Raw genomic sequence first — 20,791 nt, 5'->3', positions numbered from 1 at the left:
ATGATCATATGCGAATACTTTTCTTTAATACTTTTCATTTAATTTAATTAAATTTTATTTATTGTTGGTTGTGCACTGGTGACTAATGTAATGAAGTGCCCTCTGTTGTGGAGAAATTGCTCATCAATGATCAGGTCAGGAGGGAGGAAAGTGTTCAGGAGCCTCTGAATCTCATCATGTATCATATACAGCTATGTCCATATATATTTGCACACTGAGACACGCTGGCTGTTTACCAAAATATATTCAAGTTTTGGTTAAATAATAGTGAATAGTGAATAGTGAATACATATGGGCTTAAAGTGCAGTATCTCAGCTTTAATTTGAGGGTATTAACATCCAAATTGGATAAAAGGTTTAGGAATTACAGATCTTTAACGTGTAGCTCCCTCTTTTTCAAGAGGATAGCTGTGAGCTATTCCTTTGTTATTTCTTCATCAATGAAGCAGGTGAAAGGTCCGGAGTTGATTCCAGGTGTGACATTCGCATCTGCAAGCTGTTGCTATGAACCCACAACATGTGGTCAAAGGAAGAAAAGAAAATCCATTAGATCGTTTAGAGATCAGGAACATTAGGAGTAGCCAATTCAACTGTTTGGTAAAGAAAGAAGAAAACACTCATGAGGTCTGCAAAAAGGCCTGGACATCCACAGAAGAAAGCAGTGGTGGATGATCACAGGATCCTTTCCATGGTAAAGAAAAACCCCTAACAACATCAAGCCAAGAACACACCAGGAGGTAGACATACCATTCTCTAAGTCTACCATAAAGAGAAGACTTTACCAGACCAAATACAGAGGATTCAACACAAAGTACAAACCATTAATATTCATCAAGAATAGAAAGGCCAGATTAGAATTGGTGAGAGAAAGGTTAGAGAGTTGTGAGAACAAGTTTGCAAAGTTAATTTACTTAAACTTACCACACCTCCTACGGATCCAGTTTCTCAGAGCTTAGCGGTGTAACATGATATAAGCCACAGGTGGCTGAGCATGACTTCTCTTACTGCCAAAGAAGACTCAGTCAACCTATTTGAATAAAATTAAAATAGCAAATACACTTGACACATGTTCTGTCACACGGAGGCCCTGTTGGAAGGCCCTACAAAATAAGAGCAACAGAGTCTTTAATGCTTTATAATATAAACAGACAATAAACAACTGATAACTGGTGTAATTTAAATAGTTGCAGGCAGGTAGAGCATGTAGTGTCTTGTTCTTGACAAGAGTTTTTGAGATGACAGAGAAGATTTTTTTAACAGTCAGGTCCAATGATCTGGAAGGTGATCTTTTGGCCTGTGTGATCAACGCCCATGTTGACACTGAGGGTCGCCAGATATGAAACAAATTTGGAGACAACAGAGATTACATTAGATTCTTTGCATTTAACAATGAGATCTGTTTTTTCAGCAGATTTACACACAGTTTCCTCTTGTAAACCCAAAAAATATCTATCTTGCCTCGTTTGTTGGTATTCGTAACTGTGGAGGTTAGTGTATTGAATTGTTGGGACTGGGCAGGGATTAGTTTAGATATATATACACTGATCACACTAGAGTATATTTCTATTAGCCCCATTAGTTTAGAGGTGCTGTTTTTGATTGTTATCTGCTAGTAGCGTAGTTAGTGAGGTTTTTCTTTCTCGTTTTGATTTTCTAGTTAGATAATATAGGCTCTGTTTAGAGTTCTCTTTTTGTTATATTGGTTTGTTTGTTTAACAGCACTCGCTCGCCCTTAGTTCCCTTTGGCCTCACCTCCTTTTGTTAAAAACGATCTAAAACTTTCATTTAATAAAATACTTTAGTTTAATAACCTTTAAAATCTGTTTTTTATGTTACTTCTTTCATACCCTTTCATATGGTCGTAACAGGATGCCATAACATTATTTTGTGAGAGAGATTCTGACCCACAGTGTATCTTGTAAAGTAACAAAATTGGGACCAATCCGGATCGAATTACAGGAGGTGGACGCTTTTCTCAGAAGGGATTGGAACAAAGTGTCAGCAGGGAAGACTGGCCAGGTAGTGGTGACTTTTCCCCTTATAAATTTAATCTATTTTTTTCTCTTATAAAGTTTCCATAAACACTACCTACAACACCACAACAAATACAATGTGTTAAATAAAATATCAAAATAACACCACATAATCATCAGTAAACAGTGGTACCTACTCGGCTCTTACCGCCAGATGCCGCTGTTTCCCTGGAGTCCATTAGAGAAGATTGATCAGGTCACAGCTACTTTTCCACTTCAGCTCTAAATGAATTGCTTAAAGTTGCCCAATACACAATAACTAGATTGTTATTAATGGTGTTTATTTGTCATTTATTTTGCAACATAGAATGTGAGCAAGACTATCGTAGAAGTTGATATTGCACTCGTTTTCACTCGTGTATTGTCTGCAATCAGGCAACTACCGTTTGAGCTCTGAGTCTGCGTGGAAGGAGACGACTCTCTCCAGTAGTTTGAATCCGGCATGCAGTACCCATTATAACCACTAGATGTAAGTGTTGCACATATAGTTACACGTTGCTCCAGCCCTGGAGGCAAGCCTCGATCTACACTGTGTAACGTCACTCACACACAGCACAGACAGACGAGGCTTGTTGATTCATTGCTAATATCTTGAAGGATATCCTAATCTGTAATCCTGAGAAAAAGGATCCAACATTTAAAAAATGGTGCAATTTGTACATAATCCAGAAAGAAATCAGTGCGTGCACTTGCCTGTTATATGGTACGACTAAATATTATCTCAAGTTGAAGCACCTTATTTCCCATTTACATACATGCATAGGTTATTATACAGGTGCTGCCAGGTCTGCTTAAAAAAATAAAAAATGAACTAAACTGTCCTAATCTTGTAAAAATGTTGCATTTTATTTCACTTACTATGTAAAACATCACATGTTCTTATACTAATTATTTTAATAACTACTAGTTATTGTTAGATACAAATTATGACTGAAAACTATAAATATTATGACTTTGAAATGATTCAAACTATGGACATTGACCTTTCATCAATTGCATGATTACGAACTGTATCTAGGAATTTACCTTATATTAAATTGATACCTGTAATAGGATGTATTTGTGTAGAAGTACATCTGTTTTTAATCATTGCTCTCATCATGCATACTGTAGCTCTCTAGAACATATTCCTGGTAAAAGTTGGCTGTGTGAATGAGACTTTCAAATTAATAAAACAGGTTGAAAGCTTTTTTATTGTTTTTGTAAACAGTAAGAGAATCAAGCACTTATGTTAAAGTATTAAAGCGAGGAAGAGGAGGGAATTGTGAGTGTCTGAGAGCGCATGTAAAGCTGTTGCTTGACATACAATCTCAGACACTCAACAAAATAAAAGTTAGATGTGGTGCAACAAGCTGAAAGAGAAAATTGAAGGGTGGAGAGGCCAGAATGACATCTCTCATATTAACAAACTCCACACTGCTAAATCATTTACTGGATTAGACAATATGACTGGTGCTGGGTAAAGCACTCTGTACATTTTTGAGGGAGAATCCAGACACAGCATTGGCCAGTTTGGTAACTTTAGAAGGAGCAGGTATGGTGATGGCACGCTTGAGGTAGCAGCGACGCCTAGAACATAACATCAACAACATCTTTGATTAGACACGTAAATACAGTTGTCATCAAATTCTAAATTGGGTCTACATAAGTGATGATCAAGTCAAAGTTTCTGATACAATGTTTATATAAAAATATGGATAATATTTATACAGTTTGCGTGAACGTAAAGAGAATACTGTACCAGTGAACAGAGCTATGGAAGTTTTTCGTGACATAGGTGTAGAACTGGCAGTTAGCATCCTGAGTACAGGTCGTCTGACATGTCTCTGCATCATCCATCAGCTCATAGCGAATGTCAGAACCTGGGAAATCTATCCCTTCATGAGCCTCCTTAAGCCATTCTGTTAGGAACAGGGTTAAACTTCTTCTGATTGGTAAATACTTCATTAACAATAAACTAGAAAGATAAATTCCAGTCGTTTTAATATGCGATTTAAAATAACTGTCAGGTTTCTGTACATGCAGTGTTATAAAATTACAGTTTTTTTTTTATCTTTGTTTCTTAATCATTGATTGAATAATGTTGCCATTTAAGTTTAAAGTTAAAGTTGCCTTTTCATAAATGCAGACAGATGAAACATTACAAGAAAACTCCTATTTATTTGGTCCTAAATATTCATATTGCTCAACAAGACTTAAGAGATTACATCCATACTAACTCAGCCATGAAAAGTACACTTCATCCTGTGGGCAATATGAATGTGTGTACTAAATTTCATGGCAATCCTTTCAGTAGCTGTTGAGACATTTCACTCAACTCAAAAGTCAGGTGATCACCAAAGTCATTAGCATACATCACCTGGGAACCATAAAAATCTGTAGAAAATATAATGCTAATTCATCCAGTATATGTTGAGAGATTTCACTATAAGTAAAATCAGACTAGTGCTGCAATCCATACAACCATGTTCTTGGCATGGTTAAAAAGACCAGGGCAAAATACAACATTAAGTTACTGAGTCAATCAATTCAGCCAGCCAAAATAATTCCTGTAGCTCTAAAGTTTGTGATGGTCTACTGAAGACATGTCCATTATCACAGTTTTAATGTTGATTAGTGATACGTACCATTATCCAACTGACAGAACCGTGCAGGTAACCCAGATGTATATCCTTGTTTAGGTTTGGTTACAATTTCATCTGGATTCTTCTTCAGGTAACAAGTGAAGTCATTACTGCAGAAAAAAGTAATAAACCTTGTAATTTTGAGATAAAGTAGAGAACAGGTTTGACTGAAAATGAGACCCAAATATTTAAGCACATCAGAACAGATAGGATCCTGTCAGGTGCTGGAACAATAAACTAAGCTAATATAACTTTATAATTCTTCATTGTATTGTCTTTGCGTTGTTGTTTTTTGCCACTGTTTAACACACACTACCTGACATAAGTGAAGTAGGTGCAGAGTGGATGATCAGAGCACAATGTCTGACAGTGTCCAGGAGAGGCAGCTGTCAGTGTCTCATAGCTGCTTCCCTGGATGTCAGTGTCTGGAAACAGCTTGCCCTCACATGCTGTACAAAACATGGATAATACAATATGAAAGCATGCACAACAACCTGCTGAATGTTATGGTGTTTGCTTAGACTGTGTACCTGTGTTAAAGTGTTGAGTTACTAGTGTTTTGTGGGCGAATCCAGACACTAAACCAGCTGTGGCTACGACCCTAGTCCTTGGTACCGTCCAGCTGAATTTAAGGTGGCACTTGTACCTAAAACAGAACAGAAATAACTACACAGTCAGGAAAAACTGCAGGCCAATAAGCAAGTTTGTGAACTCGATATTGCTCCACAAACACTGTTCTCATGGAAATTTGTATCTAGTTTTACCTGATTTTTTCTAGTGTATAGTTCTCATTAACAAAAGTAAAGAACCGACAGGCAGGGTCCTGTGTGCAAGCTCTTTGACACTCCTCATAGTCTGCTGTAAACAAGGTTCTGTAGTCTTGCCCAAAGAAGTCCAATTTCTGGTACACCTGAGACAGGCAACGCTCTGGCAGAAAGACAGAGAGTAAATGAGAGTGTGGCAATGCATTACCTTCTTGTGGTGGTTTTTATGGTTTTAAATATTTGTGAGCCTACGTGGTTGTGGGCTGCAGGGTTTGAGAGAAAAGCCAGAGGTAACACCAAGAAGTTGAGTCCGAACATTGGGTTGTCCAGAGGCAGTGTTCTTCAGGTAGCAGTAGAAGTGCCTGCAGAGAAGGGAAGATGGGAGGGATGTGTGTGTATTTAACTGGGGTCATCCCTGTTGCAGTGAAAAACAATTAGTAAGTACCCATGAAAATGAGATAATAAGTTAAGGCAGCAGTCTTAAAATGAAAGACCGTAAAAGAGATTATAACTGCATGTTTGCAATGAAGAAAAATACTCTGTGCTTTGATTTATTTTTTCATTTACACAATGATTTACATGTTGCATCCTCTTGACCTCTGGTAACTCTGGATTATAAAAACTTTAGTACCTATTATCTCTAGTCCAGTCAGCCCGAATAAAAGTAAAGAAGAGGCAGGAGGGGTGGTCGGTACAAAGCTGCTGACAGTGGTCAGCATCAGGAGAATAGAGCGATGTTATGTCTGTTCCTGGAAAATCCACATTTACCAGAAGCTCTCGATTACATCCTGAAAAAAAAAAAAAATAGGAAAAGAAACACACACATTTAAATAATTCAACATCTGGTCGCACATAGGTAGGCACAATATACATTATAATGTTGTGTTTACCTTCACTAAAGGAGCTGCTGTAGATAGAGAGCAGAACCACCAAAATCAAATATGTTCCCATCTTCTCAGTTTTGATGATAATCTGCAAAGCGAACGGTGGTTCTGCTAGGACGCTTTAAGAATCACAGAATATATATCCATTCACATCATCCGATTGGCTCGCATTGACCCTTGTACATTTACCTTATTGTGCAATAAGATAAGAGTGTCAATATTTGTCTGGAGGAGGGTTTAACTAAAAAATTGTAAATACACTGAACAATAATGTAAATGCAACACTTTTGTTTTTGCTCCGATTTTTCATGAGATGAACACACAGATCTAAAACATTTTCTATATACACAAAATAACCATTTCTCTTAAATATTGTTCACAAATCTGTCTAAATCTGATAGTGAGCACTTCTGTTTTTGCCGAGATAATCCATCCCACCTCACAGGTGTGGCATATCAAGATGCTGATTAGACAGCATGATTATTGCACAGGTGTGCCTTAGGCCACACGTTTTCTGTTCTGATCTCCATTTTTATGTAGATACACAGAGTCTGACTAATACCTGGAAAACAATCAGTCACAGCAGTAGACTCCTATGTGTAATGGAACCCAGTTCACTACTCCAGCAAGTAGCCTAGGCCTTAGTAACGACCTAGCAATGGAGAAATTCTCTCGTCCCATCAAAGCGTATGGAGATCGTGGAGTTTCCCAAACTGAATAAACAGCGCACATAGTTTAGGCTTGTAGTGATTAAGATATCTGCTGAAAAAGAGACTGTAAGTTCAGACGTGTGACTTTAGTTGACTTCCAGTGGACTTTGTATTTGTTTACATGTTCTAGATTTTCAAGCTGTGACAATGTGGAAATGGCGGATATTTTTAGTGATGAGTCAGGTGTGCTGTCATGCTGATTAAAGCTTAAAGATAGAGCTCTGTAAAACATCCTTCCAGTCAAAAATGGGCTTAGAGAAGTCTCTGTGGATACGGAACTTGAAATGAATAAAGCATGTGAAGATGAAAGTCATTTTTTTATTGCTTTTGTTTACACCACACAATGTAATATAATCTGCGGTTTAAATCACAAACAAATTCTGCTAGAAAACAACTACAGAAAAGTAAATGCATATTTCTTAAATGCTGCCAACTGAAGTTGAGGTTACATATTACACAACATGAACACTTCTAGTGTGTCAGCATCTCAGATGTCTTTCAGCAGGTCTTGTCCCTGTGGGTTCTCCAGCCAGGTAGGGGGCCAGGTGGCTTTGATGCTGGGTCTGTCCTTAAGGCAGTTATAGTAAGCTGCCATTTTAGGGTAACGCTCTTCACATAACCTATAGAATGGAGAAAAGTTGGTGTAAAATTACAAATGTTTCGCCGCGTGGCAATCAATGCATTCATTTTGTCAAGGAAGTTAAAGCAGACATACCCAAAACGGAAGAGATAAGAGATGCTTGGATAAACGACCACATCAGCCAGTGAAAAGTTCTTTCCTGCCAGGAAACAGCCTGATCTCTAGAAGACAAAACAAGAGTTGAGGCCACAGTCATGTGCTGGAAAGGAATCTGACAGATCACAGGATTCTCATGACACCTACTAGACAGAGCTGCATTCATTTATTACTTTCCCCCTTGACATTTACATAATGTACTTAAATATCAGCTGAGATTAATGGTTATACAGTAGCTTAACTAAAATACATTTGCCGACTGTTTATGTGTTTATCCGTTTCAGTTAACTGTCTCCCTTTGCAGCTCTGTAGTTTTTGTCCTTTTTCTTTTTTGTCATGCAGTGATAGTATTTTATCTTCAGCTTTACCTTCTCCAGGTATCCCTCCCAAAGCTTGACTTCAGCACTCAGAACTTCTCTGTTCCTCTTCACAGCAGAGTCATGCCTCTCTCCCTCCGGGACCTTCCAGTTGTAGTAGATAACACTTGCTGGAAAAATGTAAGAACAGGTTTTTAGTTGTGATGGCTGAGATAATAAAAAAGTACGAGAGACACCAATAAAATCTAACCACATTGTGCAACCTCCACTCCTAAATTGTGCTGACTAATTGCTTTCATTTCCTCAGCATTTAAGGGTGTCAGCATCAGTGAAGACATTAAAAGTGGCTCAAATAAAGTTTGTAGAAAATACTATGTTCACTTTATAAATACACAAGTTGATTATACACACTATTTCACCCAGTACCAGTGGCTAGAAAACCACTTACAGTAACCACCTTAACCTAGTATTGGCCCCAAACTGGGTCAACTTTAACCCAGTGATTTATTTTTTTTGTGCAATGAATTGAAAGTACCCTCATGACTTGAGCTTTGCATGCAATCTTCTCGTGGCATGTGATCCTTTGTGGGATTAACATATGACCTCTCATCATCACTGTCTGTCCACCATATAGACTTAATGGATGATGGCTTTATAATGTGAATGCACAGCTCATTAGTGCATGCCGTGTGTTTTGAACAACTCAGCTCTCTTGGGAGAGGCGAGCAGTTGATGTGGCGTTCCCTCTAAGGAGATTGACTGAAGCATGAAGTCTCCACAAGATGTTCCACAAGTCCCAAAAGAGAGACTAAATGGCAACAACATCAGCTAAGTCATAAAGTGCATGTATTACTGAGAAATAGCCTTAGTAGCCTGCTTTAATAATAATAATAACTATTTATTAATATTGATATGCAGGATTTACAAGATCATCAGGGGTGACTTGTTTTGAAAAAACAATGGTGGAAAAGCTAAACTAAACCGTTGTCAGGGTTACATACCCATTTTCTCGTTGAATGTAAGACCCTCAAACATGCGCTGGTACATCAGTGCCTGTTCAGCGGGGCAGTCAGGGATCAGCTTGTTTCCCTGAGACTTGAACTGGCTCTGTTGTTGGAGACATGAAAAGAACAATTGTAAACAGCTCCGGTGTCTTTCCCTCTGCGGTGTCGGCATTGTTCAAGACACAAAGAGCCCTCCTAATTATTAACTCCTTGGTGGCATATGGCAGCATAAAACTTTAACTAGGGCCAAGTGCAGTAGCTTGGCCAAGTTCTTACCTCAAGGTACATGCAGGCAGCGTAGGACTCATTCAGGACTCTGTCTCCATGTTTGAAGGCAGGGAGCTTTAAGAAAGATAGATTTGAATAAAAACTTTGTGCATGTGTAAGGAAAAAGCATTCTGACACTATGGAAGATTTCTATTATTTCTAGGTAATGAGGTGTTAACTTACCTGTCCCCTGGGATTCATTTCCATGACTTCCTTTGACTTGTGCTCCATTTTCTCAAAGGACAGCAGTTTCTGGTTGTATCCCTGCAGGTTCTTCTCCTCCAGAGCGATCATCACCCTCCAGCAGGGAGGAGAGCCGGAGCCCCACAGCAGAGTCATGTCCTTGGCCATTGTTTGAGAGTGAACTTCTACAACCGGCAACAGTGGAAGTTGTGAAAGGTGGAAGGTGTGAAAAGCGAAGCTGGAATCTGGTGGTTATATAACAACCTCCAACCCACTGTGATCATTGCAACTGGAATAGTACCCTCCCATTTCCGTGACACACACACACACACACACACACACACACACACACACACACACTTAACACAGCTCAGTGCAGCTTGTAAGACGTAAGGGGGAGTGACTTATCTTGCTTTGCATTAATACTCTTTGATCCCATACGCACACAGGAACATTATATATGATTAATATGAAAACATTAACTAAAATAGCACAATCCTGTGCTCTAATAGGGGCTTTTGAATTATAACAGTGAACAATTTAGAACTATACATTAAATAAAACAATAAAAGTAGATAAAAATATGATGTGAAATGAACAACAAGACAATCAGTCCTGTTGCAGTAACAAAACTGTCTTCTTGCTAGGCTTCTGCTGTGGTAGTGTGTATTACTGTAGCATTCCAGCAAACATTGCTTAGATGATAGAAATCTGTGTAAACCCATGCTATCTGATTGAAACTATTCCTGCAGTGATTGTGCAGTTTTCCTGTCGCCTGTTCATGGCATCCTGAGACTTGACTGTTGAAAACTCACAGTGACTCAGCACTTTCCACACACCCCTGCACGCACACACAATAAAACCGGTTTCTGTCACACACATTCAAATGAGACAATCAAATAATCTTCTGAATGTAAAACACACCACTGATCTAAATCACATTATATTTGAGAGACATTTAAAGTGGCACCCTCTATTCATGCATTCAACTCACAGTCTCTTTGTTCCTCTTTCTCTGAGTCAGTCTTTGAACTCAGCACAGCACAGTTCTGTCATTCATTAGATGAAGTGTGCAATCACTGTCTTTTTTTATTTTGGTCAGCTTGATGAAGAAAATAAATCACATGCTTTTGCTGAAACTTTTTTTTTTTCAACAATACATTCAGCTACTGACCAGTATTATTTTAGGTTTCTGAGAAGTTTCATGTAGAGCTTCTGGCTATAACTGTAATGTTTTTGACACAGTGCACCCATGACTTTCCAAATATTCATATCTTGTCATCTTCATTCAGAAATGGTATGCAGTCTGTTTTCTTGTTGAGTGTGAGGGCTGCAAGTGGGCGTACGTTGGCTTATCAGCTTCATTTTGCTTGACTAGCATGACAAACATTTTGCATGTCTTGGAAGGATGAACAGCATTGCTACAGTACAACTGGTTTTTCTACAAACGTTACAGGTTCTGCTCTACATGCATGACTTGGAACTTTTTTAATAAATATCTAATATGTTAGTTTGATGACCACACATGCTTTGTGTACAGAGGGTGGCCATGGAAAACAGGACTGCTCCCACTGGATCACTTCTGTATAAATAAAGGTTGAATGAATGAAGCTGAGGCTGTAGTTCTTTTTCCTTTTTAATGTAGAGGCCCTGCAGCAAAGATGAAGATCTTGGAGACACATCGGCTACAGATACATATTTCAATGCATAGATATAATTTTTTTGTTTAGATCTTTTGTTTCCAAAATAAAGTCACATTCTGATATATTTGTCCACTATTTGGCTTTTATTTTAGAACATTATACATTTGGTCATGTAATAATCAGCTTTTAGCATTAATTTAATGTCACAGTCATAGAGAGCAAGATCTGTGGCTCTATATATTTCCAGTGTTTTCATTTAATGACACGTGAGTCTTAAAAGTTTAATCAGAGAGATGAGAGGTCTGGTTTCTACTTTATACTTATTTCAAATCTGCCCTTTAATCATTATCCGAAGGGGAGCCCCAAATCCACAGCATCCAAGAGGTATTGTCAAATAAAAGGGCCAAAAAGAGGAACCAGAAGTCACTTAAGTGTTGCTCTACTCAGTAGAACTGGGACCGCTCTCTTATTTGCGTGCACGATCTGAACCCAACCTCCTAAAGCACATAAATGTGTCTGCATGGCAGATGCAACAGGTCTGTTTACTTTTTCGAAGGGATAAAGTCCAACATACAGTGAATTTCTCTTGTGTCTAAAAGAAGCTGTGCATTTTACACAAAATCATGCACAGGATGTGATATAGAATCAAAAAAGCTGAGGAAAGCTTATTTATGCAAACTCATGATTACACAGGGTATTTCATTTACCTTTGCACAGAGCAAACTGGTTTGGGCACCACCATTCAAACCAGAAAACTCTCAGGTTATGGCCTCAAAGACACCACCTACTTTTTTTGTATAGCTGGGAGACTGAAAATCAGTGTTGAACTTGATCTGAATACTGACATTTAAGTCATGTTTACCTTTTATGTGGCCTTCTACACAAGCTCTAAAACAGAAATCGATAGTCCAAACTTCAACAAATCTCTTGCACTCAGACTTTTTTTTTTTTTACCCCTTCAGCAGTGACATCTACAGTAACTGTAGAGCAGACATGCCGGTTTCAAATGACATTAGCTGTATTTGAGGTTATTGAGGATACATTGAACCATATTCATCTGAAATAACTGACTTCAGAGGAAGACTCAACAGGCATTAAAAACTGCTATAACTTGTACATGTATTAGTATTAGTCAACAGGTAATACAGATAATGTATCTGGGCAACAAACAGATGAACACTGTCAACTGTCAACACTATCACAATGCGATGCCTGTTACCTTGCAAACATGACATGCTGCACAGTTAAACATAGCTTGTGTTTATTAAATGATTTCTGTCAAAGATTATACTCCATCTAAAGGTTAGTTTGACAACAACAACAACAACAAAAAGACTCTCTGCCATTCTAACAGTAATATATTTAGAACATACTCTGAACATCAACACTTACTTTCTTTTTCAGTGTCAGAAAAATAGAGCTGTATCTATTGGACAAAATGTGAGCTGAAACTACGTTAAACAACTGCATTTTTGTAGAAACCAAAACATTACAGGCAGATGTGACTGTAAAACATGCGAGAATCTCACATGTCTTTGAGTGTGTCTTGTCCTTTAGGGTTCTCCAGCCAGTGAGGAGGCCAGCTGGCTTTGACACTGGGCCGCTCCTTCAACAGAGCGTAATACTCTCCCAGTTTAGGGTACTTTTCAGCAGACAACCTATAGAACAAAATGCAGGAGACATTCAAACTGCAGTATCAAGCCATAGATCTAGAGATCATCACTTTATTTTACTACGTAGTGCGGCAAAAGGAAAATGCAACAGCCTTCTTCCACTTACCCAAATCTGAAGAGAGTAGCAACAGTTGGAAAAACAGTGACATCCACTAGAGAGAAGGATGGTCCTGCCAGGTGAGAGCCCGAGCCCAGCTTGAAAGAATGAGGTGACAAATACAGCATATTTGAATATATCTTATTATATTTTATATATTGCTTTGTGTGTTTTTACTGTGCATATGCTCTACCTTCTGCAGGTAACCCTCCCAGAGCTTTAGTTCAGTGACCAGAGCTTCCCTGTTTCGATTCAGTGCTGAGTCATGCCTCTCTCCTTCAGGGACAAACCAGTTATAGTAGATAACAGCATCTAAAACCAAACACACATATCACATGTTAATATATTCAGAGCATAGTGGCTTTACCTGGTGTATTATTTCCTTGGCACAAGTGTAGCATCAATAATTTATTGTATATGTAAACTGCATTGTGCTACATTTTTCTTATTGCCCCATTCATATCTTATAAAAAACAAGTAACAAATATATAGTTGTAGGTTTTTAAAAAAAAACTGTTTAACATTGTTGGGTGGTTGCTGTTACAGGTGGCTTGTTTGAGCATTCAGGCTTCATTCAGCTCGCCTCAGCTCCACCCAGCATCCACGTCTTTCCTCATTTTTTGGATTAGGCAGAGGCGGCAGAGGTAAGACTTCCGAGATGGCAGCAACCAGAGCTACCACAGTCTGAGCTTCAAAACAACTCATGCATTCTTTATACTGTCTATGGATGCAACGTCACGTGAAACATGCCATTATGACTCCAACAGTTTAAACTGTGCATTCTTTACTAGAGTAGAAAAAAATACAGTTATAAACAAACATACATCATGAGGGCCGCTTATTCTGTAGCTCTAAAAGGTGTTGACCTGACTGCTGAGATTTTAATTACTTAGTTTTTCGTAGAAGGTGAGTCCCTCAAACATGCGTTGGTACATCAGTGCTTGTTCTGCCGGGCTGTCTGGGATCAGCTTGTTTCCCTGGGACTTAAACTGACTCTGAGAGAGAAAAGACACGTTGCATTTCTTAGTATGTGCAAAATTATTTGTTGGGAAGTGGTATATTTTTTAGTAGATGTGCAGGCTCACTGACCTCCAGGTAAAAACAGGCAGCATAGGATTCATTCACGATGACGTCTCCATGTTTGAAAGAGGGAAGCTTGAAAATAAAATAAATTATAATGTGAGCAAGACAAACTATTAACTGCTATCGCCATATATACTCACCTAATAGACCTTTTTCACAGCGGTTCATTTTGACATGAAATTATTGAAGTGTTGAATTCATGCTGTGAAAAAAGCTCTATGGTAATGCCACTGGGAGCCAATTAAGACAACCTGCTGAGCTGCATCACACAGGGACTCTTGGGCAACAAAAACTCAGACTCACCATAATGTGGTTTTAACAAAACATCGCAGTTAGATACAAACTGCATTGTTTTCCAATGTAGCATGGCATGTGCAAATATTTACTGCATAGTAACGGTGGCACACGTATCACAGTATAACACATAGGCCTGAATCATACAAGATGAATGAGGCATGCACCAGAACACATTTCAAATCCAATCAGTTAAACCTTATCTTGTATTCTGATAACATCCGTCTAATAAATAATGAAAAAGCTTCCTCATGCTGACAGTACACCTCCTGCCTCATCACCCTTTCCTTACTGCCCTCTGTGGTGCTTTTTATTGATGTGTCATTCACGAACGAGCCGGCTCTAAGAACCGATTCTTTGTTATTAATGATAAGAGCAGACTCCTGTCGGGGAGAGCCGGATCTTCAGCCACTCCTGCATAGCTCTGCTGAGAATCCATGCAGGTAGGGGCAGGACTTTATTTTGAAGGGCACACCATGCGGACTATCACGTGCAAGGACAGACTACGATCATACCATTATGTGAAAGAAGGAAGGCAGACGGCAAGTGTAGTGGTACAGGCCAGGTACACATAGTGTCAGAGTGACGGGGGAAGTTGGATTTAATTGCGAGGGTGTCATGTGAAGAAATGAGTGAAAACTGACATTTGATCGTTAGATTGGAGAATTTTTTTGGTAACGAATAAAATGCATTTTCTGAAAACCTAAATAAAAAATTGCTTAACGACACACAAACTATTCATAATAGCTCATTTAGCCTAAAATAGAAGGTTTTGGGCGATATTAAATAAAGAGTCATTCGGGAGCCGAGTCAAAAGAGTTGAATCTTTGAAAAGAGCCGGACTTCCCATCACGAGTACGTTTGTGTCTAAGAAACGATTATTTTCCCCTGAAATAAGGTGTGCTTGGTGAACTTAATGTAAGCCGAATTAAAACGCACACCCATGTGACTCGTCTACAGCCTTCAGATATGTTTCAGCACGTCAACTTTTTAGTTGTAAAGCTGGCAAACATTACATAGAGGAATTTTGAATGGAGTTTGGCGTTGCCTTACTAAAAATGGTGGGACTGTAGGGTGCGTCTGCAGGAGCTGGTGCGGTTTTTATGCACAATGTTATGTAGGGGGAGGGAAATGTCTATATTATGTTAGTGGATTACGCTAAGGCTACACCATACCTGTCCCCTGGGATTTATATCTATCACTTCTTGAGACTTGTGCTCCATTTTCTCAAAGGACAGCAGTTTCTGGTTGTATCCCTGCAGGTTTTTCTCCTCCAGAGCGATCATCACCCTCCAGCAGGGAGGAGAGCCGGAGCCCCACAGCAGAGTCATGTCCTGGGCCATAATTTTAGATATGACAGCCTCACCACCACCACTACTACTGAAGCGACAAGTAGTAATAGGATTTATTTCTCTTCCACAGTTCATGCTGATCTCGAGCTGTAATAAAAGCGTGTACAGCCACCTAGTGGCGAGGAGGAAGTCATAGTATATGGTGTTTCAAATCATTTCTCTTTAACGCAGCTTTACCACATAAATTTATTTAAAAGTGAGTTAAAAAATAATTATTTTACAATAATATAACACACACCAACCAGCCACTTCATTAGGTACACTGCCATATATTTTACTTTTACGAAGCTTACAATGTGTTTCAGTGTCAGAGAGATATTATATTAACTATTATATTTACTTCAGTGAGCTCATTTTTTTTTTACAGACATGCTGTTTTGTTATGTTTTCTATTTTTTATTATTTACTTTTTAATCCTTTCATGTCTTTATATTTTATTGTCTTTTTTTTAATCTTATTTTTATAATCTTTCTTTTATTGTACTGTCTGTTTCTGTGGCATTGAATCTGTTATGTTTTACGTCTCAACCTGTGTGGCCTTCTTTTGGGTCCTCTGCTCTGTAAAGCACTTTGTAAACTCTGTTTTTTAAAGGTGCTAAATAAATGACAGTATCAACAAAACCGAAAAATGATGGATGTACCTAATGCAGTGGCTGGTTGGTGTATAAATTCATTATTTTTACTGTTAAACTAACTTACACATATACAATAACATGGTAGAGGCAATGTTAGTGTGTTTCAGAGATCCTTCAGGATGTCATAACCCTGTGGGCTGGCCAGCCAGTGTGGTGGTCTGCTGGCTTTAATGCTGGGTCTGTCCTTCAACAGGCTGTAATATTTGGCAAGTTTAGGGTAACGCCCAGCAGACAACCTAAAGAGAAGTAACAAGGTTATGATGTGACTGAAAAATAACAGTGCAATCATCCCTCCATCAAGCATCGAACTTAGTCACTCACCCAAAACGAAAAGCATAAGCAATATTTGGAAAGACGATCACATCAGCCAAGGAGAAACCACCTGCCAGGTACGATCCTGCAGCCACCTTGATGCAGAAATCAAATGAAAGAAACACAACCGTCAGCATAGTGTCTCCACATGCCTGTGCACATGTGTGGTCATACACTACCTTCTGCAGGTAACCCTCCCAGAGGTTGAGCTCAGTGGCAAGGCCTTCCCTGTTTCTCTTCACAGCAGAATCATGTCTCTCCTCTTCAGGGACCAACAAGTCATAGTAGATGACTGAATCTAAGACAGATCATCAGTGTGAATATCACCACAATGCTGTTGTTCATTTAATTTCTCTTCCCTCTGTATTCATATGAGTGTGTGTCTTACTGAGTTTATCAGTGAGGGTGAGACCCTCCATCATGCGTTGGTACATGAGCGCTTGTTCTGCAGGGCTGTCAGGGATCAGCTTGATGCCCTGAGACTTGAACTGATTCTGTCACAGGATAGTGGAAAATGTTTTTTTTTAAATCATTGAAATAAGGAGAATAGGCAGTGTGTTTCATTCAGCTCTTACACTTTACCTCCAGGTATAAACATGCTGCACTCGACTCATTCAGTATGTTGTCTCCATGTTTGAAGGCAGGAAGCTGGCAGAATTAAATGACATTATTAAGTTTTTGATGAATATTAATGAATACTTTTAATTTGACATCATGGAACAAAGATGAACAAAATGAATGAAACTTCCATCCATAGCAACGGAGGTAGTTGATATTATTTTACTCTAGCAGCTAACTAGACTGAACTTCAATACACACAATGAATATGAATAGTGTTTTTTCCTGTGTTGCATGCTACACCGACCTGTCCTCTCGGGTTAATCTCCAAAACGTCCTGTGATTTGTGCTCTCCTTTCTCAAAAGAGAGCAGCTTGTGTTTGTAGCCTTGCAGCTTCTTTTCTTCCAAAGTGATCATAACTCTCCAGCAGGGAGGTGATCCAGCCCCCCACAGAAGACTCATTGACTTGGCCATGGACACGGGCAGTACAGACAGACGCGAAGTTAATGAAACAAAATGTTAAGGCGAAACAGGGAACTGCAAAACAAAAGTGAGCAGCAGTTGTGTTGTTTATGGCACTTCATTACTCCAAAGGTCAGCAGAGGCACGCCTATGCGTTCTAGTGTCTGATAAAGGGTCGGAAATTAATGCAGTGAAGAAGAATGACATATGCTCAGTGATTTTTGTTGTTTTTTTTATTGCAGAATGTGTATACACAGCATTTCAAGTGAAAGTGTATGTAACCATGGCTTCCCGTTCTACTCACTACATGATATTTATGCAGTGATATTCCCCAGGTTTTTGTTGTATTGTGAGAGGAGCAGATGGTTCAGCTGGGTCTTACATTTTCCACAACCGGTTCAAGTTCATACAAAGTAAAATGTGACCACAAAAGTTCAAAGCAATTGTCCAAATACTGCTCCCCTCTCTCAGCACGGAGCAATATTCATTTCAGCTATGACCACATCTTTCATTTCTTTTATTACAATTCACAGAACAGCCTCTTTCTATCCTTTCTCTCAGACTATAATACAAGTTTCTACAGAAATTACAAAAATAATACATCACATGAACTGCACTAAACATGCACACTGTAGGTCTACAGTACCTGGCAGCTGAAAAGGGCATTTACACATTTTATGCAGAATTCTCTGCATGTCCTTCAAAATAGATTAAAATTTTAAAAAATGTCTTTATCCGTTTGTCTTTTTACACTTTACAAACAGTTCCTCTGAGATAAAAACTTCCTTTTTTTCTGTGTCGTTCATTTCAGCATAAGAAACTATTAATGTTGAGTAAGGTGCAAGATGTCCGAGCTCTTCAAATAAATACTGAGAACAATTCTGCCGAAATAAAATAAAAAAGTGAATTCATTGCAATCGGCGCTCGTACTCAATATAACTACGCCTGTGAATGTGACATTTGTGAGTTATCTGTGAAGTAGGAGGTGCATGAAACAAGACAGAAAGATATCTTAAAGGTACAATTGTCCCTGTCACATGAAAGGCACACACCCGATTGAAAACCTTTCACCTTCCTACTAAACACAACTACACTCGTCACTTGTCAAACGTGTGGCTGCAGAAGCAAACATTACATCACTCTCAGTGAGCCTCTTTGTTTGTGCTGAGCTCTTGGGATTCTTTGAAACTGGATAAGAGAAGAAATTAAACATCCTCTTTATCCTTTTAATCTCTACGACCGAAATTCACAGCTTAAATAAATGAAAACATAGTGATATCACAGCTGCAGAAACTCACAAGCAAAAAGTATCCCTTTGGACTAATGTAACATTTCAAATATATATTTAGACAAATGGAAAACAAAACGTAGTGTGTGAGTGCAGCATCACTGAATCAAACTTTTCTTTTCTTATTTGATTGATTCACTTTCACTATTTCTTCGCGTTGCAATTAAAAAAACACTATCATGGCTGTAGCTTCATCACTCAGACACATCAGGCAAAATTAGCAGCTGGCAAAAACTGAAAAAAGGGTTTGTGACAGGTGGAATACAACTCTGTAAAACGTGGCGAGGATAGGCGGCTGACAGAGATGTCGCTTTGATGATTGTAGCTGTGTTTCCGCGGCAATGAGGGAGGTGGGATGATAACATTTATGTTTCTGGAGAGTCGGTTAGTCCTAAAGCAAGAGCTTCTTCTGGGGTCAGACCGTTCTTTAGAGTCCGCCTCACTGCAAGAAGAGAAGAGTATCATAGTACAACGTGTTACAGCTTCTTGTTGTGTTGTTGGCATCAAAAACACCAGATACTACATTTCCCATAATGCAACTGATAGTGTCTTTAATTCAGCCCTTAATTCAGCCAATAATGCCCACCTTTTATGCTAAAGTATACATACTGACAGTTTTGAATATACTTTATCACACAACATATGCAAAAACCATCTTAAAATCAGTATTAGGTATGGATTGGATGGCGTATTCAGGTCATACATGACTTGCGGTTGGCCCTGGACCTCCTCCTCTCTCGGGGCTGTGCTCTGGTTCCTGGACCCTGAGTGGCCGACCTCACTATACGCTCCATGATCTCGTCTGCAGCGTCATCTCCACAGATCTGAGCGTCTTCCACGGGTGGCGTCCATGCCTGCATAGTGCGACCTGAACAAATTGGGCAGAATGACGTTACTGTTGGCTTCCCTGTGTGACCCTATAAGCAACTTCTCTATCATCCTCACCTCCCCGCCCAGGCCGGGATCTTGTGCGTGTCCGAAGCCCTGGCACTCCGCTGGCCTCCTTGTCGCCACCACTGAGGCTGGTTCTCAGCACAGCTTTCATGTGTTCATGCTCCGCAGCATCCTCAGAGTGGCCCAGACCCTGAGGCTGCTCAGGCTCCTGGCTGCCACTAGGGGCACTGCTGTTGCTACTGGAGCCATGCCGAACACACTGAAGGGGAAAGAGAATAACAATAAGAGTTTGGCAGCTTGTATTTTAGGCTTTGACTCAAATATGCCAAAGTTGAAACACCAAGCAAAAAAATCCAACTTGTACAGATTACAATGCCTGCTCACTTTATAGACTCATCCAATAAGATGTTAAAAAATATTTGAAAAGAAAAACTTTGAGGTAAAGTCAGGGTTAGTGGTTCCATGCAAACGCACACACATGCAGACAGTGAGCACACATTGATACCTCACTCTCTTCTTCATCATCAGACTACAAAGGAAAGAAAGAGTGAAAGTCAAAGACTAGCTCAAAGAAAATGGAGGGGGAAATGCAACACTAGATTTGGAAAGAGAGGAACAAGAAAGTAGAGTCGAAATGGTTTCTTTGTGTATTCTCTGTGTGTAAGACGCTCACAGGAGCATTGACGTCCATGATCATCTTTCCTCGGGTCTTGTTGCGTTCGCGATGGTCGGCGCGTTTCTGCTTCTGCTGCAGCACGCGGTCTCGGGTGGTTCGGTATTCCAGCGCAAACTCACTGAGGATTTTGCTGAACCTGTGGACGCTGATCTCTCTCACGCTGTAGGCCGGATGACCGAGGAATAACAGGAACGAATGGAACCTGGGAGAATGTCCAACTTTCATGTCATTTCATTGTGTATACTCTCTTTTTTGGTTCTACTTTTACTTATACTGACTAGTTAGAAAGAGAAATTGGGTAA

The 20,791-nt window shown here is 39.3% G+C and overlaps 5 protein-coding genes across 8 annotated transcripts in view; all 5 read right to left on the bottom strand.

Annotated features, from left to right (window-relative positions):
- Positions 1–3,199: 3,199 nt before the first annotated feature.
- LOC104920427 (coagulation factor XI) lies at positions 3,200–6,442 on the bottom strand. Its single transcript, XM_010732691.3, has 9 exons — positions 6,312–6,442; positions 6,053–6,209; positions 5,674–5,783; positions 5,422–5,584; positions 5,188–5,303; positions 4,974–5,106; positions 4,661–4,767; positions 3,775–3,934; positions 3,200–3,602 (listed from the first exon to the last, which is right to left on the bottom strand). Exons 1-9 carry the CDS (start codon positions 6,370–6,372, stop codon positions 3,470–3,472), a joined length of 1,140 nt encoding a protein of 379 aa, XP_010730993.2. The 5' UTR covers positions 6,373–6,442; the 3' UTR covers positions 3,200–3,469.
- Positions 6,443–7,313: 871 nt separating this feature from the next.
- Positions 7,314–9,766, bottom strand: LOC104920430 (glutathione S-transferase A). The gene is made up of 6 exons (XM_019275407.1): positions 9,523–9,766; positions 9,349–9,414; positions 9,070–9,175; positions 8,120–8,238; positions 7,731–7,816; positions 7,314–7,635 (listed from the first exon to the last, which is right to left on the bottom strand). The coding sequence occupies exons 1-6, from the start codon at positions 9,688–9,690 to the stop codon at positions 7,503–7,505; spliced, it is 678 nt and encodes a 225-aa protein (XP_019130952.1). The 5' UTR covers positions 9,691–9,766; the 3' UTR covers positions 7,314–7,502.
- Positions 9,767–11,274: 1,508 nt separating this feature from the next.
- Positions 11,275–15,736, bottom strand: LOC104920428 (glutathione S-transferase A). The gene is made up of 6 exons (XM_010732692.3): positions 15,488–15,736; positions 14,025–14,090; positions 13,825–13,930; positions 13,129–13,247; positions 12,945–13,033; positions 11,275–12,823 (listed from the first exon to the last, which is right to left on the bottom strand). The coding sequence occupies exons 1-6, from the start codon at positions 15,653–15,655 to the stop codon at positions 12,691–12,693; spliced, it is 681 nt and encodes a 226-aa protein (XP_010730994.2). The 5' UTR covers positions 15,656–15,736; the 3' UTR covers positions 11,275–12,690.
- A 373-nt stretch (positions 15,737–16,109) lies between these two features.
- Positions 16,110–17,689, bottom strand: LOC104920431 (glutathione S-transferase A). Its single transcript, XM_010732694.3, has 6 exons — positions 17,476–17,689; positions 17,193–17,258; positions 16,999–17,104; positions 16,790–16,908; positions 16,620–16,705; positions 16,110–16,534 (listed from the first exon to the last, which is right to left on the bottom strand). The coding sequence occupies exons 1-6, from the start codon at positions 17,641–17,643 to the stop codon at positions 16,402–16,404; spliced, it is 678 nt and encodes a 225-aa protein (XP_010730996.1). The 5' UTR covers positions 17,644–17,689; the 3' UTR covers positions 16,110–16,401.
- A 768-nt stretch (positions 17,690–18,457) lies between these two features.
- Positions 18,458–20,791, bottom strand: part of fhod3a (formin homology 2 domain containing 3a) — a 47,456-nt gene continuing 45,122 nt past the window's right edge. For 3 of the 4 annotated variants that reach the window (XM_027287357.1, XM_027287359.1, XM_027287360.1), the window contains 5 exons: positions 20,487–20,691; positions 20,319–20,342; positions 19,865–20,072; positions 19,623–19,787; positions 18,458–19,361 (listed from right to left, as the gene is read on the bottom strand). In XM_027287357.1, the coding sequence (XP_027143158.1) occupies positions 19,285–19,361; positions 19,623–19,787; positions 19,865–20,072; positions 20,319–20,342; positions 20,487–20,691 (679 nt within the window). In that variant the 3' untranslated portion in view covers positions 18,458–19,284. The remainder of the gene's footprint in view (positions 19,362–19,622; positions 19,788–19,864; positions 20,073–20,318; positions 20,343–20,486; positions 20,692–20,791) is intronic. The other variant, XM_027287358.1, reaches the window with a different exon arrangement.

The sequence above is a fragment of the Larimichthys crocea genome, chromosome XIII (assembly GCF_000972845.2).
Source record: "Larimichthys crocea isolate SSNF chromosome XIII, L_crocea_2.0, whole genome shotgun sequence".
In the NCBI taxonomy this organism is placed as follows: Eukaryota; Metazoa; Chordata; class Actinopteri; family Sciaenidae; genus Larimichthys; species Larimichthys crocea.
This window is presented reverse-complemented; position numbering and strand designations above follow the sequence as displayed.

Bases quoted from the DNA above. Each gene is read 5' to 3' on its own strand.
- LOC104920428 (XM_010732692.3), bottom strand. From the start codon at position 15,655: ATGGCCCAGGACATGACTCTGCTGTGGGGCTCCGGCTCTCCTCCCTGC. The intron at 13,248-13,824 runs GTAATTAAAATC...GTTTGGTTTTAG, and splicing joins CACCTTCTACGAAAAACTAA to ATGCTGTTATCTACTATAAC. The intron at 12,824-12,944 runs GTAAGTGGAAGA...TTTGTTCTATAG, and splicing joins GCTACTCTCTTCAGATTTGG to GTTGTCTGCTGAAAAGTACC.
- LOC104920427 (XM_010732691.3), bottom strand. From the start codon at position 6,372: ATGGGAACATATTTGATTTTGGTGGTTCTGCTCTCTATCTACAGCAGC. The intron at 5,784-6,052 runs GTACTAAAGTTT...CCTTCTCTGCAG, and splicing joins GACTGGACTAGAGATAATAG to GCACTTCTACTGCTACCTGA. The intron at 4,768-4,973 runs GTAGTGTGTGTT...TTTTTTCTGCAG, and splicing joins ACCTACTTCACTTATGTCAG to TAATGACTTCACTTGTTACC.
- LOC104920430 (XM_019275407.1), bottom strand. From the start codon at position 9,690: ATGGCCAAGGACATGACTCTGCTGTGGGGCTCCGGCTCTCCTCCCTGC. The intron at 7,817-8,119 runs GTAAAGCTGAAG...TTTGTCTTCTAG, and splicing joins GGGAGGGATACCTGGAGAAG to AGATCAGGCTGTTTCCTGGC. The intron at 7,636-7,730 runs GTATGTCTGCTT...TCCATTCTATAG, and splicing joins TCTTATCTCTTCCGTTTTGG to GTTATGTGAAGAGCGTTACC.
- LOC104920431 (XM_010732694.3), bottom strand. From the start codon at position 17,643: ATGGCCAAGTCAATGAGTCTTCTGTGGGGGGCTGGATCACCTCCCTGC. The intron at 17,105-17,192 runs GTAAAGTGTAAG...ATCCTGTGACAG, and splicing joins CAGCATGTTTATACCTGGAG to AATCAGTTCAAGTCTCAGGG. The intron at 16,706-16,789 runs GTAGTGTATGAC...TTCTGCATCAAG, and splicing joins GGGAGGGTTACCTGCAGAAG to GTGGCTGCAGGATCGTACCT.